The 18,843-nt window shown below is 39.2% G+C and overlaps 1 protein-coding gene across 4 annotated transcripts; it reads left to right on the top strand.

Annotated features, from left to right (window-relative positions):
• Nucleotides 1-7,195: 7,195 nt before the first annotated feature.
• LOC139968561 (marginal zone B- and B1-cell-specific protein-like) lies at nt 7,196-17,761 on the top strand. Of its 4 annotated transcripts, none has more exons than XM_071972645.1 (5): nt 7,196-7,567; nt 11,655-11,957; nt 14,698-14,810; nt 15,909-16,013; nt 16,334-17,761. In XM_071972645.1, exons 2-5 carry the CDS (start codon nt 11,673-11,675, stop codon nt 16,488-16,490), a joined length of 660 nt encoding a protein of 219 aa, XP_071828746.1. In that variant the 5' UTR covers nt 7,196-7,567; nt 11,655-11,672; the 3' UTR covers nt 16,491-17,761. The 4 variants fall into 4 exon arrangements, with proteins under 4 accessions (XP_071828746.1, XP_071828747.1, XP_071828745.1 ...); XM_071972646.1 differs by having other exon boundaries at nt 7,196-7,393; XM_071972644.1 differs by having other exon boundaries at nt 7,198-7,483.
• Nucleotides 17,762-18,843: the final 1,082 nt, after the last annotated feature.

Here is an 18,843-nt window from a genome sequence, read left to right on the forward strand (position 1 = left end):
TGCCAGACATATGGATACACTGCAGGACAATTGCATTTAACTTTGATCTCAACCACCAAAGTTGAAATTTACATATGACTTGAATGAGATGATGCATTAAACTTTGATCTCAACCACCAAAGTTGAAATTTACATATGACTTGAATGAGATGATGCATTAAACTTTGATCTCAACCACCAAAGTTGAAATTTACATATGACTTGAATGAGATGATGCATTTAACTTTGATCTCAACCACCAAAGTTGAAATTTACATATGACTTGAATGAGATGATGCATTAAACTTTGATCTCAACCACCAAAGTTGAAATTTACATATGACTTGAATGAGATGATGCATTAAACTTTGATCTCAACCACCAAAGTTGAAATTTACATATGACTTGAATGAGATGATGCATTAAACTTTGATCTCAACCACCAAAGTTGAAATTTACATATGACTTGAATGAGATGATGCATTAAACTTTGATCTCAACCACCAAAGTTGAAATTTACATATGACTTGAATGAGATGATGCATTAAACTTTGATCTCAACCACCAAAGTTGAAATTTACATATGACTTGAATGAGATGATGCATTAAACTTTGATCTCAACCACCAAAGTTGAAATTTACATATGACTTGAATGAGATGATGCATTAAACTTTGATCTCAACCACCAAAGTTGAAATTTACATATGACTTGCATGAGATGATGCATTAAACTTTGATCTCAACCACCAAAATTGAAATTTACATATGACTTGAATGAGATGATGCATTTAACTTTGATCTCAACCACCAAAGTTGAAATTTACATATGACTTGAATGAGATGATGCATTAAACTTTGATCTCAACCACCAAAGTTGAAATTTACATATGACTTGAATGAGATGATGCATTAAACTTTGATCTCAACCACCAAAGTTGAAATTTACATATGACTTGAATGAGATGATGCATTAAACTTTGATCTCAACCACCAAAGTTGAAATTTACATATGACTTGCATGAGATGATGCATTTCGCAGTCACTAGTCACGGACTGTGCCGTTAGGAACGATACAATCAAAACAATTATTTTTTTCACTGCAGTGATATCAGCTTGGCATGCATACGGAGATCACATCAATCAAACAGGCTTCCTTCTTCAGAAATCATTCAATTTGTAACGATTTTATAACCTTCCTGTGATGCTTTCTTCAATCGAGATAAATTCGCCCAAAGGAACATTTCTGTAAACGTTTTATGATTGGTAAGAAATGAAGGAAAAAGTAGAGTGCTTTCAACGATTAGTAACCCAAGACAGTTATATATAACTGACCCAGAGAATTTGAGCAATGAATGAGATTGTACGTGTATGTCCCTGCCTGCGTGGGTGTATACGTTTGTGCGTATATGTGTTTACTTATATGGTGGTGCTTTTCATTCAGTGTAAATGCAAACTATTAAAACGGATTTGATTGACTCGAACACATCGACGCATCTCATCATCGGTCACAATTTGTAGTATTATGGACAACCGAGGATGAATAGAGGGCAGCAGGTCCCTTACTCTAATCATTATTTATGTCAGGATTGACCAAGACCAAATAGACTTTCCAATTACTATTCTAGACGTGGGATGATGATACGTGGTGTCGGTATGAAGAGAAACTTACAAAGATATTATGCGTTAGTATATGCAGGTGCGTATCCAGGGGGGGGGCGTTGGGGGCGCGCGCCCCCCGGGTAAGGAAAAGAGGAGAGAAAAAAAAAGAGAAGAAAAAAGGGAAAAGGAGGGGAAAAAAGAAAAGGAGGAGAGAAAGGAAGGGAAAAGAAAAAGAAAAAAAAGAGAGAAAAAGGAGAAAAGGAGGGAGTAGAAGATAGCCAAGACCTCGGGAAGAGAAAGAGGAACAGTCATAGTTAAAGCGCTGATCCCTATTATATACACAGGGTAGCCAGTGACAGATCAAGGATTACGGAGGGGGTGTGTGACTCACCCTACCCCTGACACCGACAACTCCATTTTTGACGTTTCCATTTTTACTCTCTCACTAATGTATCTATATAAATACTATATATGGTCTATCATAACGCGCGTGTGTGTATGGACGCCTTAAACAGTTGTACAATTGTGTTATATGGAACCAACTGTGGCTGGTCTTGAACTCGACCGAGTCGTCGGGGAACATGACGCATTTCGGGAAGGGGGCGACCGCCCCCCCCCCCCCCGAAGCAAATTTTCTTTATGACATCGCTAGTAATTTCAAAATAGACAATGCTTATAGATGCAACTTACAAGGCCTGGGAAGTGTTATTTCTAGCGATCTGGGAGGCATTTTTGGCCATTTTTTTTTACGCTTCGCGACAACTGATGGTGGCGCTTCGCTTAGATAGTTTGCCTACAGGCTTCGCCCTCCCTTGACAATTACTCGCTACACGCCTGTTCGAATTTGTAAAGCAAAGAGCAGATATAACATCATATCAGTGAGCATTGAAATGCATGTTCCACGATGAACAGCCTCAAAAACTGTCTATGTGTGTAGTCAAAGGCGTAGGAGCCCAATTGGATTTGGGGCTGTAACGACTTGCTCGAAAAAAAAAGCCAAAAATTTTCGCGCGCGTTCAACATATCGATGCCAATATCATATAAGCAAGTATCGGTCATTACATTGCATGCCATCGTGTACCTTACGGTCCGTGAAAGTTGCACAGTATATCGCCGGATGCTAATGTAAACCAGTGGCGTAGGAAGGTACTTTTGAGTGGGGAGCTGAAGACTGATGGCCGGCCTGGGGGAGGGGTCTACCTGGGGGAGGGGTCTAAGGGGAGGGGGTTCCCCCTCCCCTTTGGAATTTTTTGCATTTCCAGGTGGCCTCAGATGCAATTTGGTGCAATATAGCACCCACTCCATTTTGTAAACTTTGTATTTTCACCTGGGCTTAGATGCAATTTGTTGCTCCAAATGAGATTTATTTTTCTCATTTGGAAATGAAAAGGGGTTTTCTGACTTGCGGAGCGGGGGGGCGGAATGATACTTCCGCCCCTCCACATTTTTCACTGGGGGGCTGGCGCCCCCCAGCCCCCCCGGTTCCTACGCCCTTGATGTAAACAACCAAATGTCTTATGTAGATGCAGAAAAGCATACAGATCCATTTAGGTCAAAACTCTCTTTTACAGTAGTAATGTCGGCCCAAGCTTAGAACTTTATTTTAATTACCAAGGAGATCATTTTTAAGCTATTCATTGCAATTTATTTTTCTTTCAGTAGGTGCCCGAAAAAATGGGAAACAATTTGGTTGCGGGGGGAGGGGGGGGGGAAATATCTGCTATTTTTTATTTCCTTCAACCAAGTTTTATAATCGCCATTATAAGAGGTTGCAATATTTCTACACCAATAAACTGTGTCGGAATTTTCCAAAATTTCCTCACCAACATTCTTCATCATACTTTCCTCTACTCGTGCAATTTTGACCTGTCTGTTAGGGGTTCAAGGAGGTTTTTCTATATTGCTTGTCCATAGATTGAATTTTCTGCAACATTATGGGTATGTTTTCAAGTGATTTTTATTCACGAGAAATGTGAATTTTCAAATTCTCAACAAATAATGGGCTGAAAACCTTGAAAATGGGGCTTTCGGATATTGTGGGCCGTGACGTAGAATCACCTACAAAAGCAATCATCCATAGGACATGCAATCAGGTCGAACATGCCACTGGTGACAATCTTCAAAAAGGTTATGGATGGAAAAGAACTTTTGGGAAAAACTTGGTCCTCAGACAAAAGTGTACATCTGGTTGCTCATTTTCAAGCCCGAGAAGTGCCATTTCCGGTGATCTGGGGGGTATCAAAACCAGAAATTTTCTTGTACGCTCCGCGCCAACCGATGGTGGCGCTCCGCTTAGATAGTAATTCGCGCCCCCCGGGTTAGAAAATCCTGCATACGCGCCTGATATGCTTCCTGAAAACCAATTACAGAGGTAATAAACGTGAAACAATTTGTAGATTGTGATACGATCAAGCTTTAGGCCTTAGTGAAATTTTAGTCCCGTTTTAGGTATATAGGCCTAACTATATATTACTGGCCATGATCAGTATAACCCGGGTTTTAGTCCGGGATCATAAAGCCTACGCCAAAATCGGTTTAATTACGTTCAAGCTTGTTGCCACACGGACACAGAAATGGTGCAATTTTCAAGTTTATTTAGAATCCAAGTCAATCTCAAAAAGATTTTTCATTGGAGCGACAACATCAAAGTTACAAACAAAGAAGTAACTTTACAGAATGCAAATGACACACCTATAGTTTAAAAGCATTTAAGAGTATTTGAGTTTTGGATTTCGTGTGGAAGACTCTTCTAGGCTCTGGAAGGAATCCTTGTGGACCCATTTTTATTTACACATTTAATTTGGTGGAAATACAATTACAATACCTTGTAGGGATATTTCTCTGGTTTGGTAGTAAATATGTTAGCCAAATATTAAAATTAAAACGCTGGTTAATACTCATAAATTTGAGCCGTGACTGTTTATAAACGTATAATACGCAAACGACGATTTTGACCACGCTGAAGGCGCTGTATGTAGAAGGGGGGGGGGGGTACATCAAACTGTTGAGCAGTAGTCAATATTAGGTAAAATAAGAGTATTATACAAATTTTCCGAGTGTCATAAGAGATGAACGGAGAGACTCCTTTGAAAACACCAATGGCCTTTTTTAATATTGGATATCTGATTTTCAAAAAGTGCATTGAATGAAATTGTTCATCAACTAAGTAGTTTGAAGTTTATTTTTCTACTTTCCATACAAATACGTAATTAACATACTTCTTCAGACATGCATAATATTAATAATAACATATAGTAACAGCAATGAGGAAACTGCAAATATAAAAGGTGGAAGTAGAGGAACCAGAAATAAGTATAACTTTTCGAATCTGGTCCCTTATATTATACACACAAAAATAAAGAAAAAACAGGGTATTTTTTTTAATTTTCTATTATTGTCATATTTAATGAGGGTAGTCAAGGTCAGTGCAGAAGCACTGCTTTCCAGATGAGCCCTCTGAGATTCAAGAGGTCAAGAAACATATATAGGTGAAAAACGTAGTTTGAACTATTACACAGTATAGGAATTGTTTTACTTTTCTTTGAAATATATTTAGTGTGAGAGAAAGTTTAATTTCATTATCAAGAGAATACCAGAAATGTACACTTGTAGTTCGAATCTGAGAATGACTGAGGCTGGTTTTAGGGTATGCATGGTTGGTGTAACAAATCTTTGTTATAAGTGACGAGTGTTATAAGTGAAGTAGCTTGTAACATAAACATAAAAGTTGTCGAATACTGGTGGCAGAAGTGATTGGTAGAATTTGTATTGAAAAATTCCTAGTTGGTAATTGTAAAAATCATAAAGAGTCAGTGTTTTTAGATCCATAAATAGAGGAACAGTATGTGTACGATAATCGGCATGACCTATATTACGAATAACACTTTTTGGGAGTTTGAATCGATTGTTTAGTATGCTTGTGTGTGTATTACCCTAAACGAGCAGACAGTAATTGAGATGGGAGAGTATACAACAGAGCATTATAAAGTGGGAGAAGTGTTTTTTAGGTAAAACATGCCTTAGTCTATTTATTATACCATTTGATCTAGAAACCTTTTTACTAACTGTGGAGATGTGCTCTTTCCAATTCAATTTATCACCAATCATGATTCCTAAGAACTTTGTTAGATGAAGCTGTAACTTGATGACCATCTAGTAAAACAGTAATATTGCTCTTATCTGTGACCTTGTTTATCAAAGATTAATAGTTTTCAAGTTTGAGGATGTTAAGAGATAACTTATTTGATCTTAACCAATCATAAATGTGTGAGAACGCACGAGTAGCATCTGCGAGCGTATCGCTGAAGTTCCTATTTTGAAGAGAAACAGTTGTATCATCAGCCAAAAAAATGGAAATTAACCCTTTTGCTTTGATTATGTTTTTAACAGAGAACAAAAAGACGTTTTCTGCTTGAATAGTTGGGCGGAAGCATACTTCAGTCCCTCCATATCAAGATGGTTTGGGGAAAGTTTGCAACGTGAAGAGGAGTGTTGAAAACTTAAATTTGAATTCATGCAGGGTAGTAGTGAAGTTTCAAGCACTAGCGGTTCACGCCGGGCCTCTGTGACCTTGTAAGTGAGAAACCAACTGGTTATTGTGATGAGTTTGGTGGAAAGAAGTTAATCTGATGAACATCATACGTTTCGTCCTTTCTTAAAACAAATTTTGTTTCAGTATTTTTTTAACACTACAACTCGCATTTGGGGGCACGATTTTTTTTTGAGAGGCCACCTGCAGCCCCCCCCCCCATGCAGCCCCCCCCCCTGGCGACGTCACTGGAAGTATTACTATCGGAGTATCTCTTCCACTTCAGAAACCGTTTTCAAGAACAATATTGAGATCCAGATAACGTAACAGTTTAAACCTAGCACCCAAATTACCGGGTTTTACATACCATTGTAACCAATACGACGATCTTCTTTATTGTGCATCAAAGAAGCACATGCACGACTTTAGTTTAGCACCTCATGTCATCTTACACACACTCTTTAACTGAGAAACTTCTCACTAAAGGATGATCATCAGCTTTTTATCCAGTTTTTAAGCCACTGATATTTTCCCCTTCACTTGCCCCTTCTGATCAGAAAAAATCAAGGGGATTTTAACGTAGCACTTGATGCTTGTGAGCCGCCGGGCTCTGGTGATACAAGCCTATACTAACCGGTGCTTTGAAGAAAAGACACCCAAGACAGGATCTGGGCACGAAAACCAAACAGTTTAATCCAATCTAAACCCTAGTCCCCTTACATCGAGACTATAGCCGTAATATGGTATATTTCACTTTTTTATCCGCCTCAATTAAAAACATAAATATCGGACAGACTAAGCCCGAAAATTCTTGAACATAAAGTTGAAAAATATAGCACCAGATTGCATCTTCTCAAACGGGAGGGGACACCCCTCCCCTTAGACCCCTCCCCCAGGACGCATTTCAAAAATAAACATTGTGCCCCCTCCCCCTAAAAAAGTGATCCCCCTGTGCCCCCCAAGATTGAAATGTCTGGCGATGCCACTGCTTTAGTCCCCTTATCGCCTATACTGTTTGTGCATCTGAAAAGAACATCAACTGACAGGGTTTTCATCGACAAGGAACGGCTGGAGAGTAAAGCCTATTACTACACCGCTGATTCTTGGTACGCTGTCGTGTACTGTTATTATTCGCCGATTGAACATAGTGATGTCGTGTCTTTAGTGATCTTGCAGAACTGTAGGCTCTCTAGGTTTTTCGTGAGCGACCAGCACTATGCTTAATAAGTAAAAGCTGTTTATTTCTTATAAACCCTAGAAGTGTCAATTGATGTGTAACTGCAGTGGTTAGTTCGTTTTCCGGGTTTTTCGCTGAACACATACAACCATTATACTTTCAATTGGATCTTGATAGCGCAATAGTAATTTACATTAAGGCAAGTGTATGACTATGGGTATGAAGTATGTATTGTAACATTTTGAGGGCCTCGCTGAAGCTTAACTCGGGCTAAACAACAAAAGTAATACATATAATAGGTGTTAATGTACTTGTTAGGCCAAGGCCTACTGTTTTTGTTTGTTCACATGACGTTAAAATAACAATTAGGTAAAATGGCCTAGACCTAGAATAGTTTCATATTTGTTACTTGTAATGTAAGTTGTAGGACTCGGAGTATGGTAATGCTGTCCTATATGTAATAGTTTGTTTATGTACAGGCATAGCTAAATGATCTTTGTGTGATAATCAATTTGATAATATTATAAAAATTTATAATGATCAAGCTATGCCTATACGCCTGCCAACTTAAAGTTATGCTGTATAGACCCCAACTATAGCACGCTATCATGGAAACATTTCTTGAGATTACATAACTGACCTGCCTTGGTCGTAAAATTACCTCTTTTTTATACCAATTAGTCTGCAATGCCTGACACCTATGTTTACTTGTGTTAGGGTCTTGTGTGAATGCTGTATGATTAACTACGCAGTAGACATGAACATATTTCCACACAGTGTTTACACAAAGAGCCTAATGGTGTTAAGAAGCTATGCAGGCTAATTGTAGAGCCTGCAGGTCGATTTACGACCGTGGCAGGTTGATTAGGTAATCTCAAAACTTTCCTGCTGTAGCGTGCTATTATTGGAGCCAATAAAGCAGATCTTTCAAGGTATACTGTATAGGCTCCCAATAAGCTAGATATTCAAAAATGGTCACCTTTGGTCAAGACTCTTAAACAGTTTTTATTACAACCTTCGAGGAAATTTTTCCTCACTTGGACATTCAGTCATCTTTTGTGTTCCTTAAATATGACTGAAAAGATTTTGGAGGAAAGAACTTTTTGAAAACTTCTAGCAATAATAGCGTGCTATAATTGGCGGAGTTTATAGCCTAGTGGTTAACGCCGGCGTCTCCCAGTCATGAGATCCCCGGTTCGATTCCCCGCCGACAGCAATGTGTGTCGTCTGGCAAGGGTGTTGTTCAATGACAACTTCCCGACATGGGCGTTAAATGGATGTGTGCCGAGAGATTGGCTTCGGTCAGCTTGCGAGTCTACAAGCCTCCATGGCTTCTTTCGCGAGTTCATGCTTGCGGGAAGATCACATATACATAATTTGGGGCCTATACTGACTACCTTTAAGTGGTCCTTGGACGAATCTATATTATGCTGAACAGATTGCTGTTACATAGGACGACATTTTCCAAGCTATACTATAACATGATAAATCAAAAAGTGCTGCTTATTTGCAGTTCATACATGGTATGTAACTCCCTCTTGTGAGTGCAAGGATTCTTTAAACTGGACAATGTCAAAGGTCGTTTGAGGTCAGCAGGTGAACATGAGTTGGAAGAATGTCATGCTTGATACTAATGATCCACCTAATGCAAAAAAACTATTCTTCTCTGTGAAATTCAAAGTTTATTTGAGTTCAAAGAGGTCAAATTCTTAGCATTTTGTTAGCATTCACCCGATAACTAGAAAGGTGTATCTTTGTTGAAGTTCATTCTAGATTATAACGTAGGTCTGAAAACTGTGTGGATATATTAACCTTAAAAGTAAAGCTTTTGATGATGGACTTCTTAATTGGTAGGTTCACATTGTTGCAAGGAATCTTGCTGAGCAGTAATGGTTAACATAAGAATCTTGTTTGTGCTGCAGTGTTAGCACTAGGATGTTAAAAAAAAATGGGAATTCTCCCATTCAATTTTTTTATTGGGGGGGGGTTAAAATTTTGGGTTTTTTTTTAATTTTGGGGGGATTTTTAAATTTTTTGGGGGATTTTTAAATTTTTGGGGGGATTTTTAAATTTTGGGAGGAATTTTAATTTTTTTTTTTGGGGCGGGCATTTCATGGGGGGGGGGGGGGTACACATGCACGTACCAAGATTTAGGGCACAAAGTCTGAAAACCTTGTAATCACAGTAACTCAGAAAGTGAAACAGGTACAAGACCCTTATTGAAAGTGGTGGAGGTCATTTTCGGTCAGTGTAGACCTTGCAAACATGATCACTAAAGATGTAATGCCCGGATGAACTCTCCACTTGTATGGTATATGTGGATGCACCTTATTGACATGTATGGTATATGTGGATGCACCTTATTGACATGTATGGTATGTGTGGATGCACCTTATTGACATGTATGGTATATGTGGATGCACCTTATTGACATGTTTGGTATGTGTCGATGCACCTTATTGACATGTTTGGTATGTGTGGATGCACCTTATTGACATGTATGGTATGTGTGGATGCACCTTATTGACATGTATGGTATATGTGGATGCACCTTATTGACATGTTTGGTATGTGTGGATGCACCTTATTGACATGTTTGGTATGTGTGGATGCACCTTATTGACATGTATGGTATGTGTGGATGCACCTTATTGACATGTATGGTATGCAAGGGCGTAGGAACTGGGGGGGGCGCCAGCCCCCCAGTGAAAAATGCGGAGGGGCGGAAGTATCATTCCGCCCCCCCGCTTCGCAGGTCAGAAAACACCTTTTTCATTTCCAAATGAGAAAAAAAATCTCATTTGGAGCACCAAATTGCATCTAAGGCCAGGTGAAAATACAAAATTAAGTTTACAGAATGGAGTGGGTGTGGAAGTGTGCTATATTGCACCAAATTGCATCTAAGGCCACCTGGAAATGCAAAAAAATCCAAAGGGGAGGGGGACACCCCCTCCCCTTAGACCCCTCCCCCAGGCCAGCCATCAGTTTTCAGCCCCCCCCACTAAAAAGTACGTTCCTACGCCACTGATGGTATGTGTGGATTCACCTTATTGACATGTATGGTAGGTGTGAATACACCATATATACATGTATGGTATGTGTGGATGCACCTTATGGACACCTATGGTATGTGTGGATGCACCTTATAGATATGTGTGGTATGTGGATTCACCATATTGAGCAGAAGAAAAGCTATTGAACTTGGTGGAGGTGAGAAGCCATTTGAAATCAACATAGGTCAAAGCTTGAGAGTCATGTTAACAATAGCAAGGAAGAGTTACAGACATCATTTACATTCCCCACCCCCTTATACCCTTCCTTATCCCTTATCCCCTTCCTTATTCCCTTACCCTAAAGCCACTGTTGGATTGTGGTAATCCACTTAATCTGTCTGGATTTTTTTATCAAACTCAGCAAATGTGGTATCCACCTGGATTTGTAATGCCAGATCCGGTGCATCCATGATAATTTCTGATACTTAAAACAATTGACCTAACGCTTTGCTTAACAAATGAATTTTTCACTGCATATATGTTTTAGTAAAGTAACAGACAGAGATTTATTTTGTGACAATACTAATAATAATAATAATTAATACTAATCAATATGAAGTATCAGCAACAAAGTTTGCCTTCTTTAGAATCAAAGAGGTCAGATGTCAAAGAAACTTTTTTTATACATCAATTAATGTAAAATGTCAAGTGTCATGAGCTCTGAGGCTTGGTGCACAAAGTGTGTTTAGAGGTCATACATTTTAAAGGCAAAGGACAGGATTATTCTTGGGTACTGTGTACAGGTTTGTGCACGGGTCAGATGTTAAAGGCTAAAAACAAATGTTTTTGAGCATTATGTGTGTATCAAGCTTGCAAAATGCTTGAATCCCTCATATCAATACATAAATAAGAATGTATAAAAAAGTTGTTGATCTTAAGAAGGTTAAAAAATCAGTATAGTTCAAGGGTAAAACTTTGCAAAATTGGTGCACATGCAGAGTGTGCTGTAAACTCCTAAACCACAGTTCAACTCTCAATGGACTTCAGATTTGGTGGGTAAATGACTGTTGATTGAGCATGTGATGTTGTGCCTGCTTATCCGATGATATTATAGAATCATGTAATAATAATAATCTTTGATAAATTCCCAATGATTAAGATGGCCAAAACTAACCCTAGGCCTATCCATACAGAAAATAAAAATAAATATGTTTATATTTATAGTAAGGGCTTCCAATGGTAATACAACAGAACTTGGAAGATAGCGAGTGCACGTTTCTCAAATGTCTATATGGTTGGTAACCAATGTACAATAAGAATTTCCTTCTTCTTGTTTACAGTAGTTTCAATATTTCATGACTTATTTTTGGTCTGCAGCTCCAGGGAATTGATAAGATGAAACAGCCTTTTGTCATCGCACTGTTTTGCCTCTTCTTAACTTTCATGAGCATAGCTGTTCCAACAGCTGTTGCTGATGAAATGAGTGATGAACCAGTTGTTGATGGAGAGGAAGAAACAATGGAGGGAGAAGAGTTTGAAGGTGATGAAGAAGACTTAACAGGAATGGATGTCAATGGAGAAACAATCTTTTTTGGGATACCTGAGGATGATGATGAATTCCACAGTATGCACATACCGCAGGAGTTGAAGTGTGATGCCTGCAAAATACTTGCAAAACAGGTATTTACAATACTAACAACATTGATAAGTGCACTGTACATACTTCAAATGTACTCATTTGACTTGTTGTATAAATGATAAGTACATTCTTAATGGTAGGATCATATATACAGCAAGGTGTGTCAGCACATGTGAAGTATGTATACAATGCTAGATTCACCCACAGCCTAGTAAGGATATAGCCTTATCACACTTGTGTTAGGCTTTTCCATGTTCAGATTGGAAAGGGGATTTAATGTATTTCTAGGTAAGATCAAATTTGTGCTTTTTTTCATTTCTGGTTTGCAAAATGCAAAAATAGAATTTTACAATTATTTGAAATATCCAGAGCTAGAAATGTACCTTTGGAGGGGTTATTTTTGCTGAGTAAAATCTAGCTGCCAATAGAGACCTTAAATTTTTTTTTTTTTTCTTGTATTACCCAACAGTTCAATTGGGGATAACATTTGAATGAAATTTTAGGCCCTTCTTCCTTGTTAGCCTTAGGTCTTCCATAATACTTAATCTTGGCCTGTACTATATGTGTACGGGACTAGATAGGACAATTTACCAAGAAGGGGAATTTGTGTTTAATAGGGAGTGCATAGGTGAGAGCTAATGATTTTTGTGTCACAATTTAAGATCCAACACTATATGAAAAAAGTGTTTTTTTATACATAACAGTATATAGGTATGTGTTTTTGCGCATATGTGGAGGTAGGGGAGAGGGAGGGGAGAGGAACGGGAGGGGGAGAGGGCACGATTTCATCCATTTTGGTCTCAGTTGGCTCTCAGCTTTCCCATTTGATGGAGCTTAGCACCATGTTAATCCACCTCTGCATGCATACACCCACCCTTGCAGACAAGCTGATTACCAACCATGATCCATTGTACACTAGTACTATGCTTTGTTAAAAGTGTTTCTGACAGTTCTATTAGTAACCAAATGTGACACAATTTGTAGTTGGCTGTTTAAGTATGCAAGCATATTATTCATTCCAGTGAATAAATGACTTATAATACATGTATAAAACCAAGACAATTTCAACTCAGTAGCAATGATAATGCCATTGATACCAAATACATTCATGAAACTTCATAAGTTAGTATATTCAATAGAAAAATATATTATCAGGATGTGTTCTTCAACTAATGCTGCAATTTTATGGAAACATTCAACTTTGCTGAGCAGGAAATTCCTTTAAGAGGGCAGGAAGAGGGGCAGGGAGGATCCTTTAAGAGGGCAGGGAGAGGGGCAGGGAGAATCCTTTAAGAGGGCAGGGATAGGGGCAGGGAGAATCCTTTAAGTGGGCAGGGAGAGGGACAGGGAGAATCCTTTAAGAGGGCAGGGAGAGGGGCAGGGAGAATCCTTTAAGAGGACAGGGAAAGGGGCAGGAAGAATCTTTTAAGAGGGCAGGGATAGGGGCAGGGAGAATCCATTAAGAGGGCAGGGATAGGGGCAGGGAGAATCCTTTAAGAGGGCAGGGAGAGGGGCAGGGACAATCCTTTAAGAGGGCAGGGAGAGGGGTAGGGACAATCCCTTAAGAGGGCAGGGAGAATTCTTTAAGAGGGCAGGAAGAGGGGCAGGGAGAATCCTTAAAGAGGGCAGGGAAAGGGGCAGGGAGAATCTTTTAAGAGGGCAGGGTGAGGGGCAGGGAGAATCCTTTAAGAGGGCAGGGAGAGGGGCAGGGAGAATCCTTTAAGAGGGCAGGGATAGGGGCAGGGAGAATCCTTTAAGAGGGCAGGGAGAGGGGCAGGGAGAATCCTTTAAGAGGGCAGGGAAAGGGGCAGGGAGAATCCTTTAAGAGGGCAGGGAGAGGGGCAGGGAGAATCCTTTAAGAGGGCAGGGAGAATTTTTTAAGAGAGCAGGGAGAGGGGCAGGGAGAATTCCTTAAAGAGGGCAGGGAGAATCCTTTAAGAGGGCAGGGAGAGGGCAGGGAGAGGGGCAGGGAGAATCCTTTAAGAGGGCAGGGATAGGGGCAGGGAGAATCCTTTAAGAGGGCAGGGAGAGGGGCAGGGAGAATCCTTTAAGAGGGCAGGGAGAGGGGCAGGGAGAATCCTTTAAGAGGGCAGGGAGAATTCTTTAAGAGGGCAGGGAGAGGTGCTGGGAGAATTATTTGTAAGGAAATGAAGCCTGAAAGGTGACAGAAGTTGCCAAAACATTATCTTATGAATATGCATTGTTCACATACATAGATCAATTATTCAGGGATTGGCTGATGCGGTGTGTATTTTCAAGCTCTATTGATGCAAAGAGTGGAAATTGAATAATTGATTATCAATTCACAGGCAGCTGTACTGCTTATTGGAGAGTTCGGTTACAAGCAATTAACCATGACAGACAGTTGAAATATTGGGAAATGTGAGATCATGAGTTATTTCAGTTCAATGCACAGTAAAGCATCAATTCCTCTAAATTTATTATTTTCAAGGCCAACCTTTTAGTGAAGATTTCTGAAAAGCTTCCTGTAAGTGTTCTCATGAGAGTACATAGAAATGGCCAATTTCAGAGAAATTTAGATTTATATTCTTGAGCAGATGATGATGAAACAATAAGTGGTGGAAAACAGATGTATTTACAATAGTTGATTGATGTACAACATTTAAAGCTGATTTTATATTTATTGTCTAATTTCTTGACTATGTTTCATTGCGAGGTGATTCTAACTTAAGATACGTGTCCATTTTCTATGCAGTTTAATGTTAATGAATTGTCAAAACAGCACCTGTAAATTGCAACTTTTCTTTTTTCCTTTCCCAGTTTAAAACTGCATTTGATAAGGCTAATGAGAAGAGGCCATCACTGAAGAAAAAGTTACCAGAATCAATCATAATAGATATTCTAGAGGAGGAATGTAACAGTGAGTTTTTGAGGTGAGTTGAATCATTGCATTTGGGTAGTTTGCAACATTTCTTAGTTAATATTAAGATTAATGACAAGGTTACAATTGAATGATCATTTTGAGCAGAGGAATGTTTATTTGTTTGTCTCGGCTCTAAATTGCAAGATTTCAGTATGTATTTATATGATTAAGCATTGTTTGTCTACTGTAAAAAATGCTGGTAAACTGTGATAATGAAGCAGTGTCTAGGTAATAGGTCTGATTGGGGGAGGCAGGCTGCCTGATGCGTTGTTCAGTGGCACGAGTCTATCAGACGGGGTGATGGCCGAGTAATCAGCCCATGGCCACTGCAGGCCGCCTAATGCACACATGCATAGATTTGGAACTGGTGTTGTTCAGTGACACAAGTCTATCAGACGGGGTGATGGCCGAAAAGTCAGCCGATGGCAATGACAGGCCACCCGATGCACACTTGCAAAGATTTGGGCCTCCATTAAAATTTTGTCATCTTTAGTGTAGCGTGTTTTGGCATAAGTGTGTAATCCAATGGCCAAAATGAGTAGAAAATGTAAATCGGGTTGGATGGCCTACCCACCTCAATTATCAGTTATTAGACCTTATTATCTAAACATACCTAGGAATTCACCATTTGATGTCAATACATAACAACCACAGACCAAATCAGTTGATCCGTGGCTGCTGTAATGAATCTGTCTCCATGCAACCAGTCACAATGAAGTTTTATCACTCATTGACAGGGAGTCTCTCAAAGGTGAAGTTCTTCTTCCACAAAGGCAGAGGGCAGATGCACCTTTACTTACTAAAGTTTCATTTATCTTGTCAGCAAAGTTACTTACCAAAGTTTTGACCTTTTGCTTCTAGTTAGTGGACCCTTACAACCTTTCTGAGCCCTACTCACACCTCAACCTTTCTCAAATGCTTCTGAGCATGTGTCATTTTGTCAGATGATTGGTTTGTTTTTAATGGTATTTATAATATGTTGGCTTTTTTATCTCTGTAGTGTTGGTGTTAATGATTACAACATCTTTCTACATTATTCTAAATCATTTGTTGTGAATATTATTATTCTGTACTTTTCATAGTAACTATTATGTCTTTCATTCTGTAGTGTTGGTGTTAAAGAAATTAAAGGTGTTAAGAGGCTCTCTGGACCAGGTATGCCAGCTGAGAATGCAGTTGGGGTAATGCAAGGTGGAGGAAAATGGCCTTACAGGTAAGAAATGTCTTGAACTGCTCATTCAAAACAATTTCTGTGTGTAAACTTGACTTTAATCATTCCATAGTTAAATTATAGTTGACTGGTGTAACTCCATAAACGGCCAAGTCCCGCAAATTATATTTTGCAGAGTTGTTGATTAAACTCTTTAAATGTGATACAATGATCTAAACATATACTACAAAGGCTGGACTGCTATGGTGAAGCATATGTTCAATGCTAGATGAAAATTTAGAAGACTGTTACTTGTGATGTTTTTATATTAAGTTGAAAGATGGCTGATGTTTTTTTGTGTGGTTGGTTTTTCATTTATGCAGGATGAAGGCTTTGTGCTCTGATATTGTCGGAGAGGTTGAAGAAGATGAGATATATGGCCTTTACCTTGAAGGGAAGTTAGAGACACATCTCTGCCTAGCTAAATACAAATCATGTGTAACAATCATGAAAGATGGACGTCCTAGGGTAGAGCTGTAGCAGGGAAGTTAGAGACACATCTCTGCCTAGCTAAATACAAATCATGTGTAACAATCATGAAAGATGGACGTCCTAGGGTAGAGCTGTAGCAGCAACATAAAGATTCTTTAAAGTAAGCCATTGTTAAGGTGATGGGTAAGTTAAAATGGCAGCCTTTTATGTGGCTTTGGGATCTTAGGGATGGTTCATTAAGCATCTTGTGTTCCAATAGTCATTAGTCTTTCAAGAGAAACATCATTTGTATGAGGATGCAATGAATTAGTTTTGGTTTTTTCATTTGGTGAAAAGGGGCATTGGATGTTTCAAGGAAAAGGAAAGGTGATAAAATAAACCAGTGAAATATGCTAACAACTATTTCCAAAAAGGCTGGAGGAAAGTTTGGATGCAATGGGAACCCCAAATGAATATGGTTAGAAGCCTTTACAGATCTTGTTTTAACGACAGTAATGAGAATAAAAGGTATGTACTATGGTAGCTGTTTAGAACGGGGAACACTGTTACAAGGTTGGGACATTTTGGTCTTCGTCTTTGAAGCTCAGGCAATGACTATGCAAGTCTTTCATAGTGCTCTATATTTGTTGTACAGAACCTTGTGAGAAATATTTTCTTACATATGCAAATCTTAAACCCTATGGCATTTTCATTGTAATGGATATAATAATAATAACCGGATATGAAATAGCATAATCTCCTATATGCTTGTAACATCAAGGTGTAAGGTTCTAACATCACAATCTTACATGTAGACCTAACAATAGACTCAACTATAGCCTAAATATGCTTTGAAATGCACAATATCACATCTACATGGGAGGACCTTCACACCACCTTACATGGGAGGGCCCTCACACCACCTTACATGGGAGGGCCCTCACACCACCTTACATGAGAGGGCCCTCACACCACCTTACATGGGAGGGCCCTCACACCACCTTACATGGGAGGGCCTTCACACCACCTTACATGGGAGGGCCCTCACACCACCTTACATGGGAGGGCCCTCACACCACCTTACATGGGAGGGTCCTCACACCACCTTACATGGGAGGGCCCTCACACCACCTTACATGGGAGGGCCCTCACACCACCTTACATGGGAGGGCCCTCACACCACCTTACATGGGAGGGCCCTCACACCACCTTACATGGGAGGGCCCTCACACCACCTTACATGGGAGGGCCCTCACACCACCTTACATGGGAGGGCCCTCACACCACCTTACATGGGAGGGCCCTCACACCACCTTACATGGGAGTCTTATTCAATAACCCAGAGCCACTAGCCCTCCCTCTTTTTCAAAATCTTGGGATCTGCCCTTGAAAGTACCTTCAAGACAAAGTGTATGGTGCTGTTTGAAAGCTGTGTCATTTTTGTGAAAATGTTAAAACGTTTGACGATAATATGCTGATGTGATTTTGTAGGAGTGCTTGCTTGGATAGTGAGGATATGCTATGGATTTGATTTCTGTTGAGAATTGTTTGGTACCATAATGCTGAAGATTGATACCAGAAAGTGTGGCCAACATAGATGACAGTCCTAAGCCTTTGTTACTGAATTTCTAGTAAAGATCAATCAATCTATTCTTGACCAAGTGGCCCTGTAGTCTCATTAAAACAATGTCCCTGAAGTCATTATCTGGCTTTGTCCCACAAATTTGCTGTAATAAATTCACTTTCTGACAATGTTTGATTCCTTGCTCAAGATAAAAGTAATCAGAGTGATTGTGGTTGTGTATCTTTCAGTGTATATGAGTATGTCTTCTTTCTCACAGTAATCAATGAAAGTAGAGGTTGGTTGGACTCCTTATTGGGGTGTGGATTCACCATAGTGAGTGTAAGAACCATATCTCTTCTTTTGGAGGTCAGCAGAGGTTACAGTTTTACAACTGTGTCAATATGGTACATCAAAGCATGAAGCTGAGACTTTAAACTTGATATGTTGGTGAATAAAAGACCCTACCAGTGTGTCTGTATTCATCTTATTGGAAAACATGGTCCTATTTAATTTGTATTCATTCTAGTTTTTTTTTACAAAGCTGCCTCCTCAATAAAAAATAGTATTGAGTTTAATTTACATCTATAGTACTGATACTTTGTTACCTTGCCGATACAAACATATTTTACATTTTTCAGAATATTGTAACATGGTGAGATTTTACATTATGTTGCAATATGTTGATATTTTCAGGATGTTCTCTACAAAACATGGTTATACAATAGATAAAAGTGATCAGAATACCAATAAAATTGGCAAATTTTATATATTTATGCAGTTATTCTCGCTGAACTTAATATGTTTATGTAGCTTCCATTTTTACCAACACGTTGGTTTATATACTTGATAGTAGGATTT

The sequence above is a fragment of the Apostichopus japonicus genome, chromosome 6 (genome assembly GCF_037975245.1).
Source record: "Apostichopus japonicus isolate 1M-3 chromosome 6, ASM3797524v1, whole genome shotgun sequence".
NCBI lineage: Eukaryota > Metazoa > Echinodermata > Holothuroidea > Aspidochirotida > Stichopodidae > Apostichopus > Apostichopus japonicus.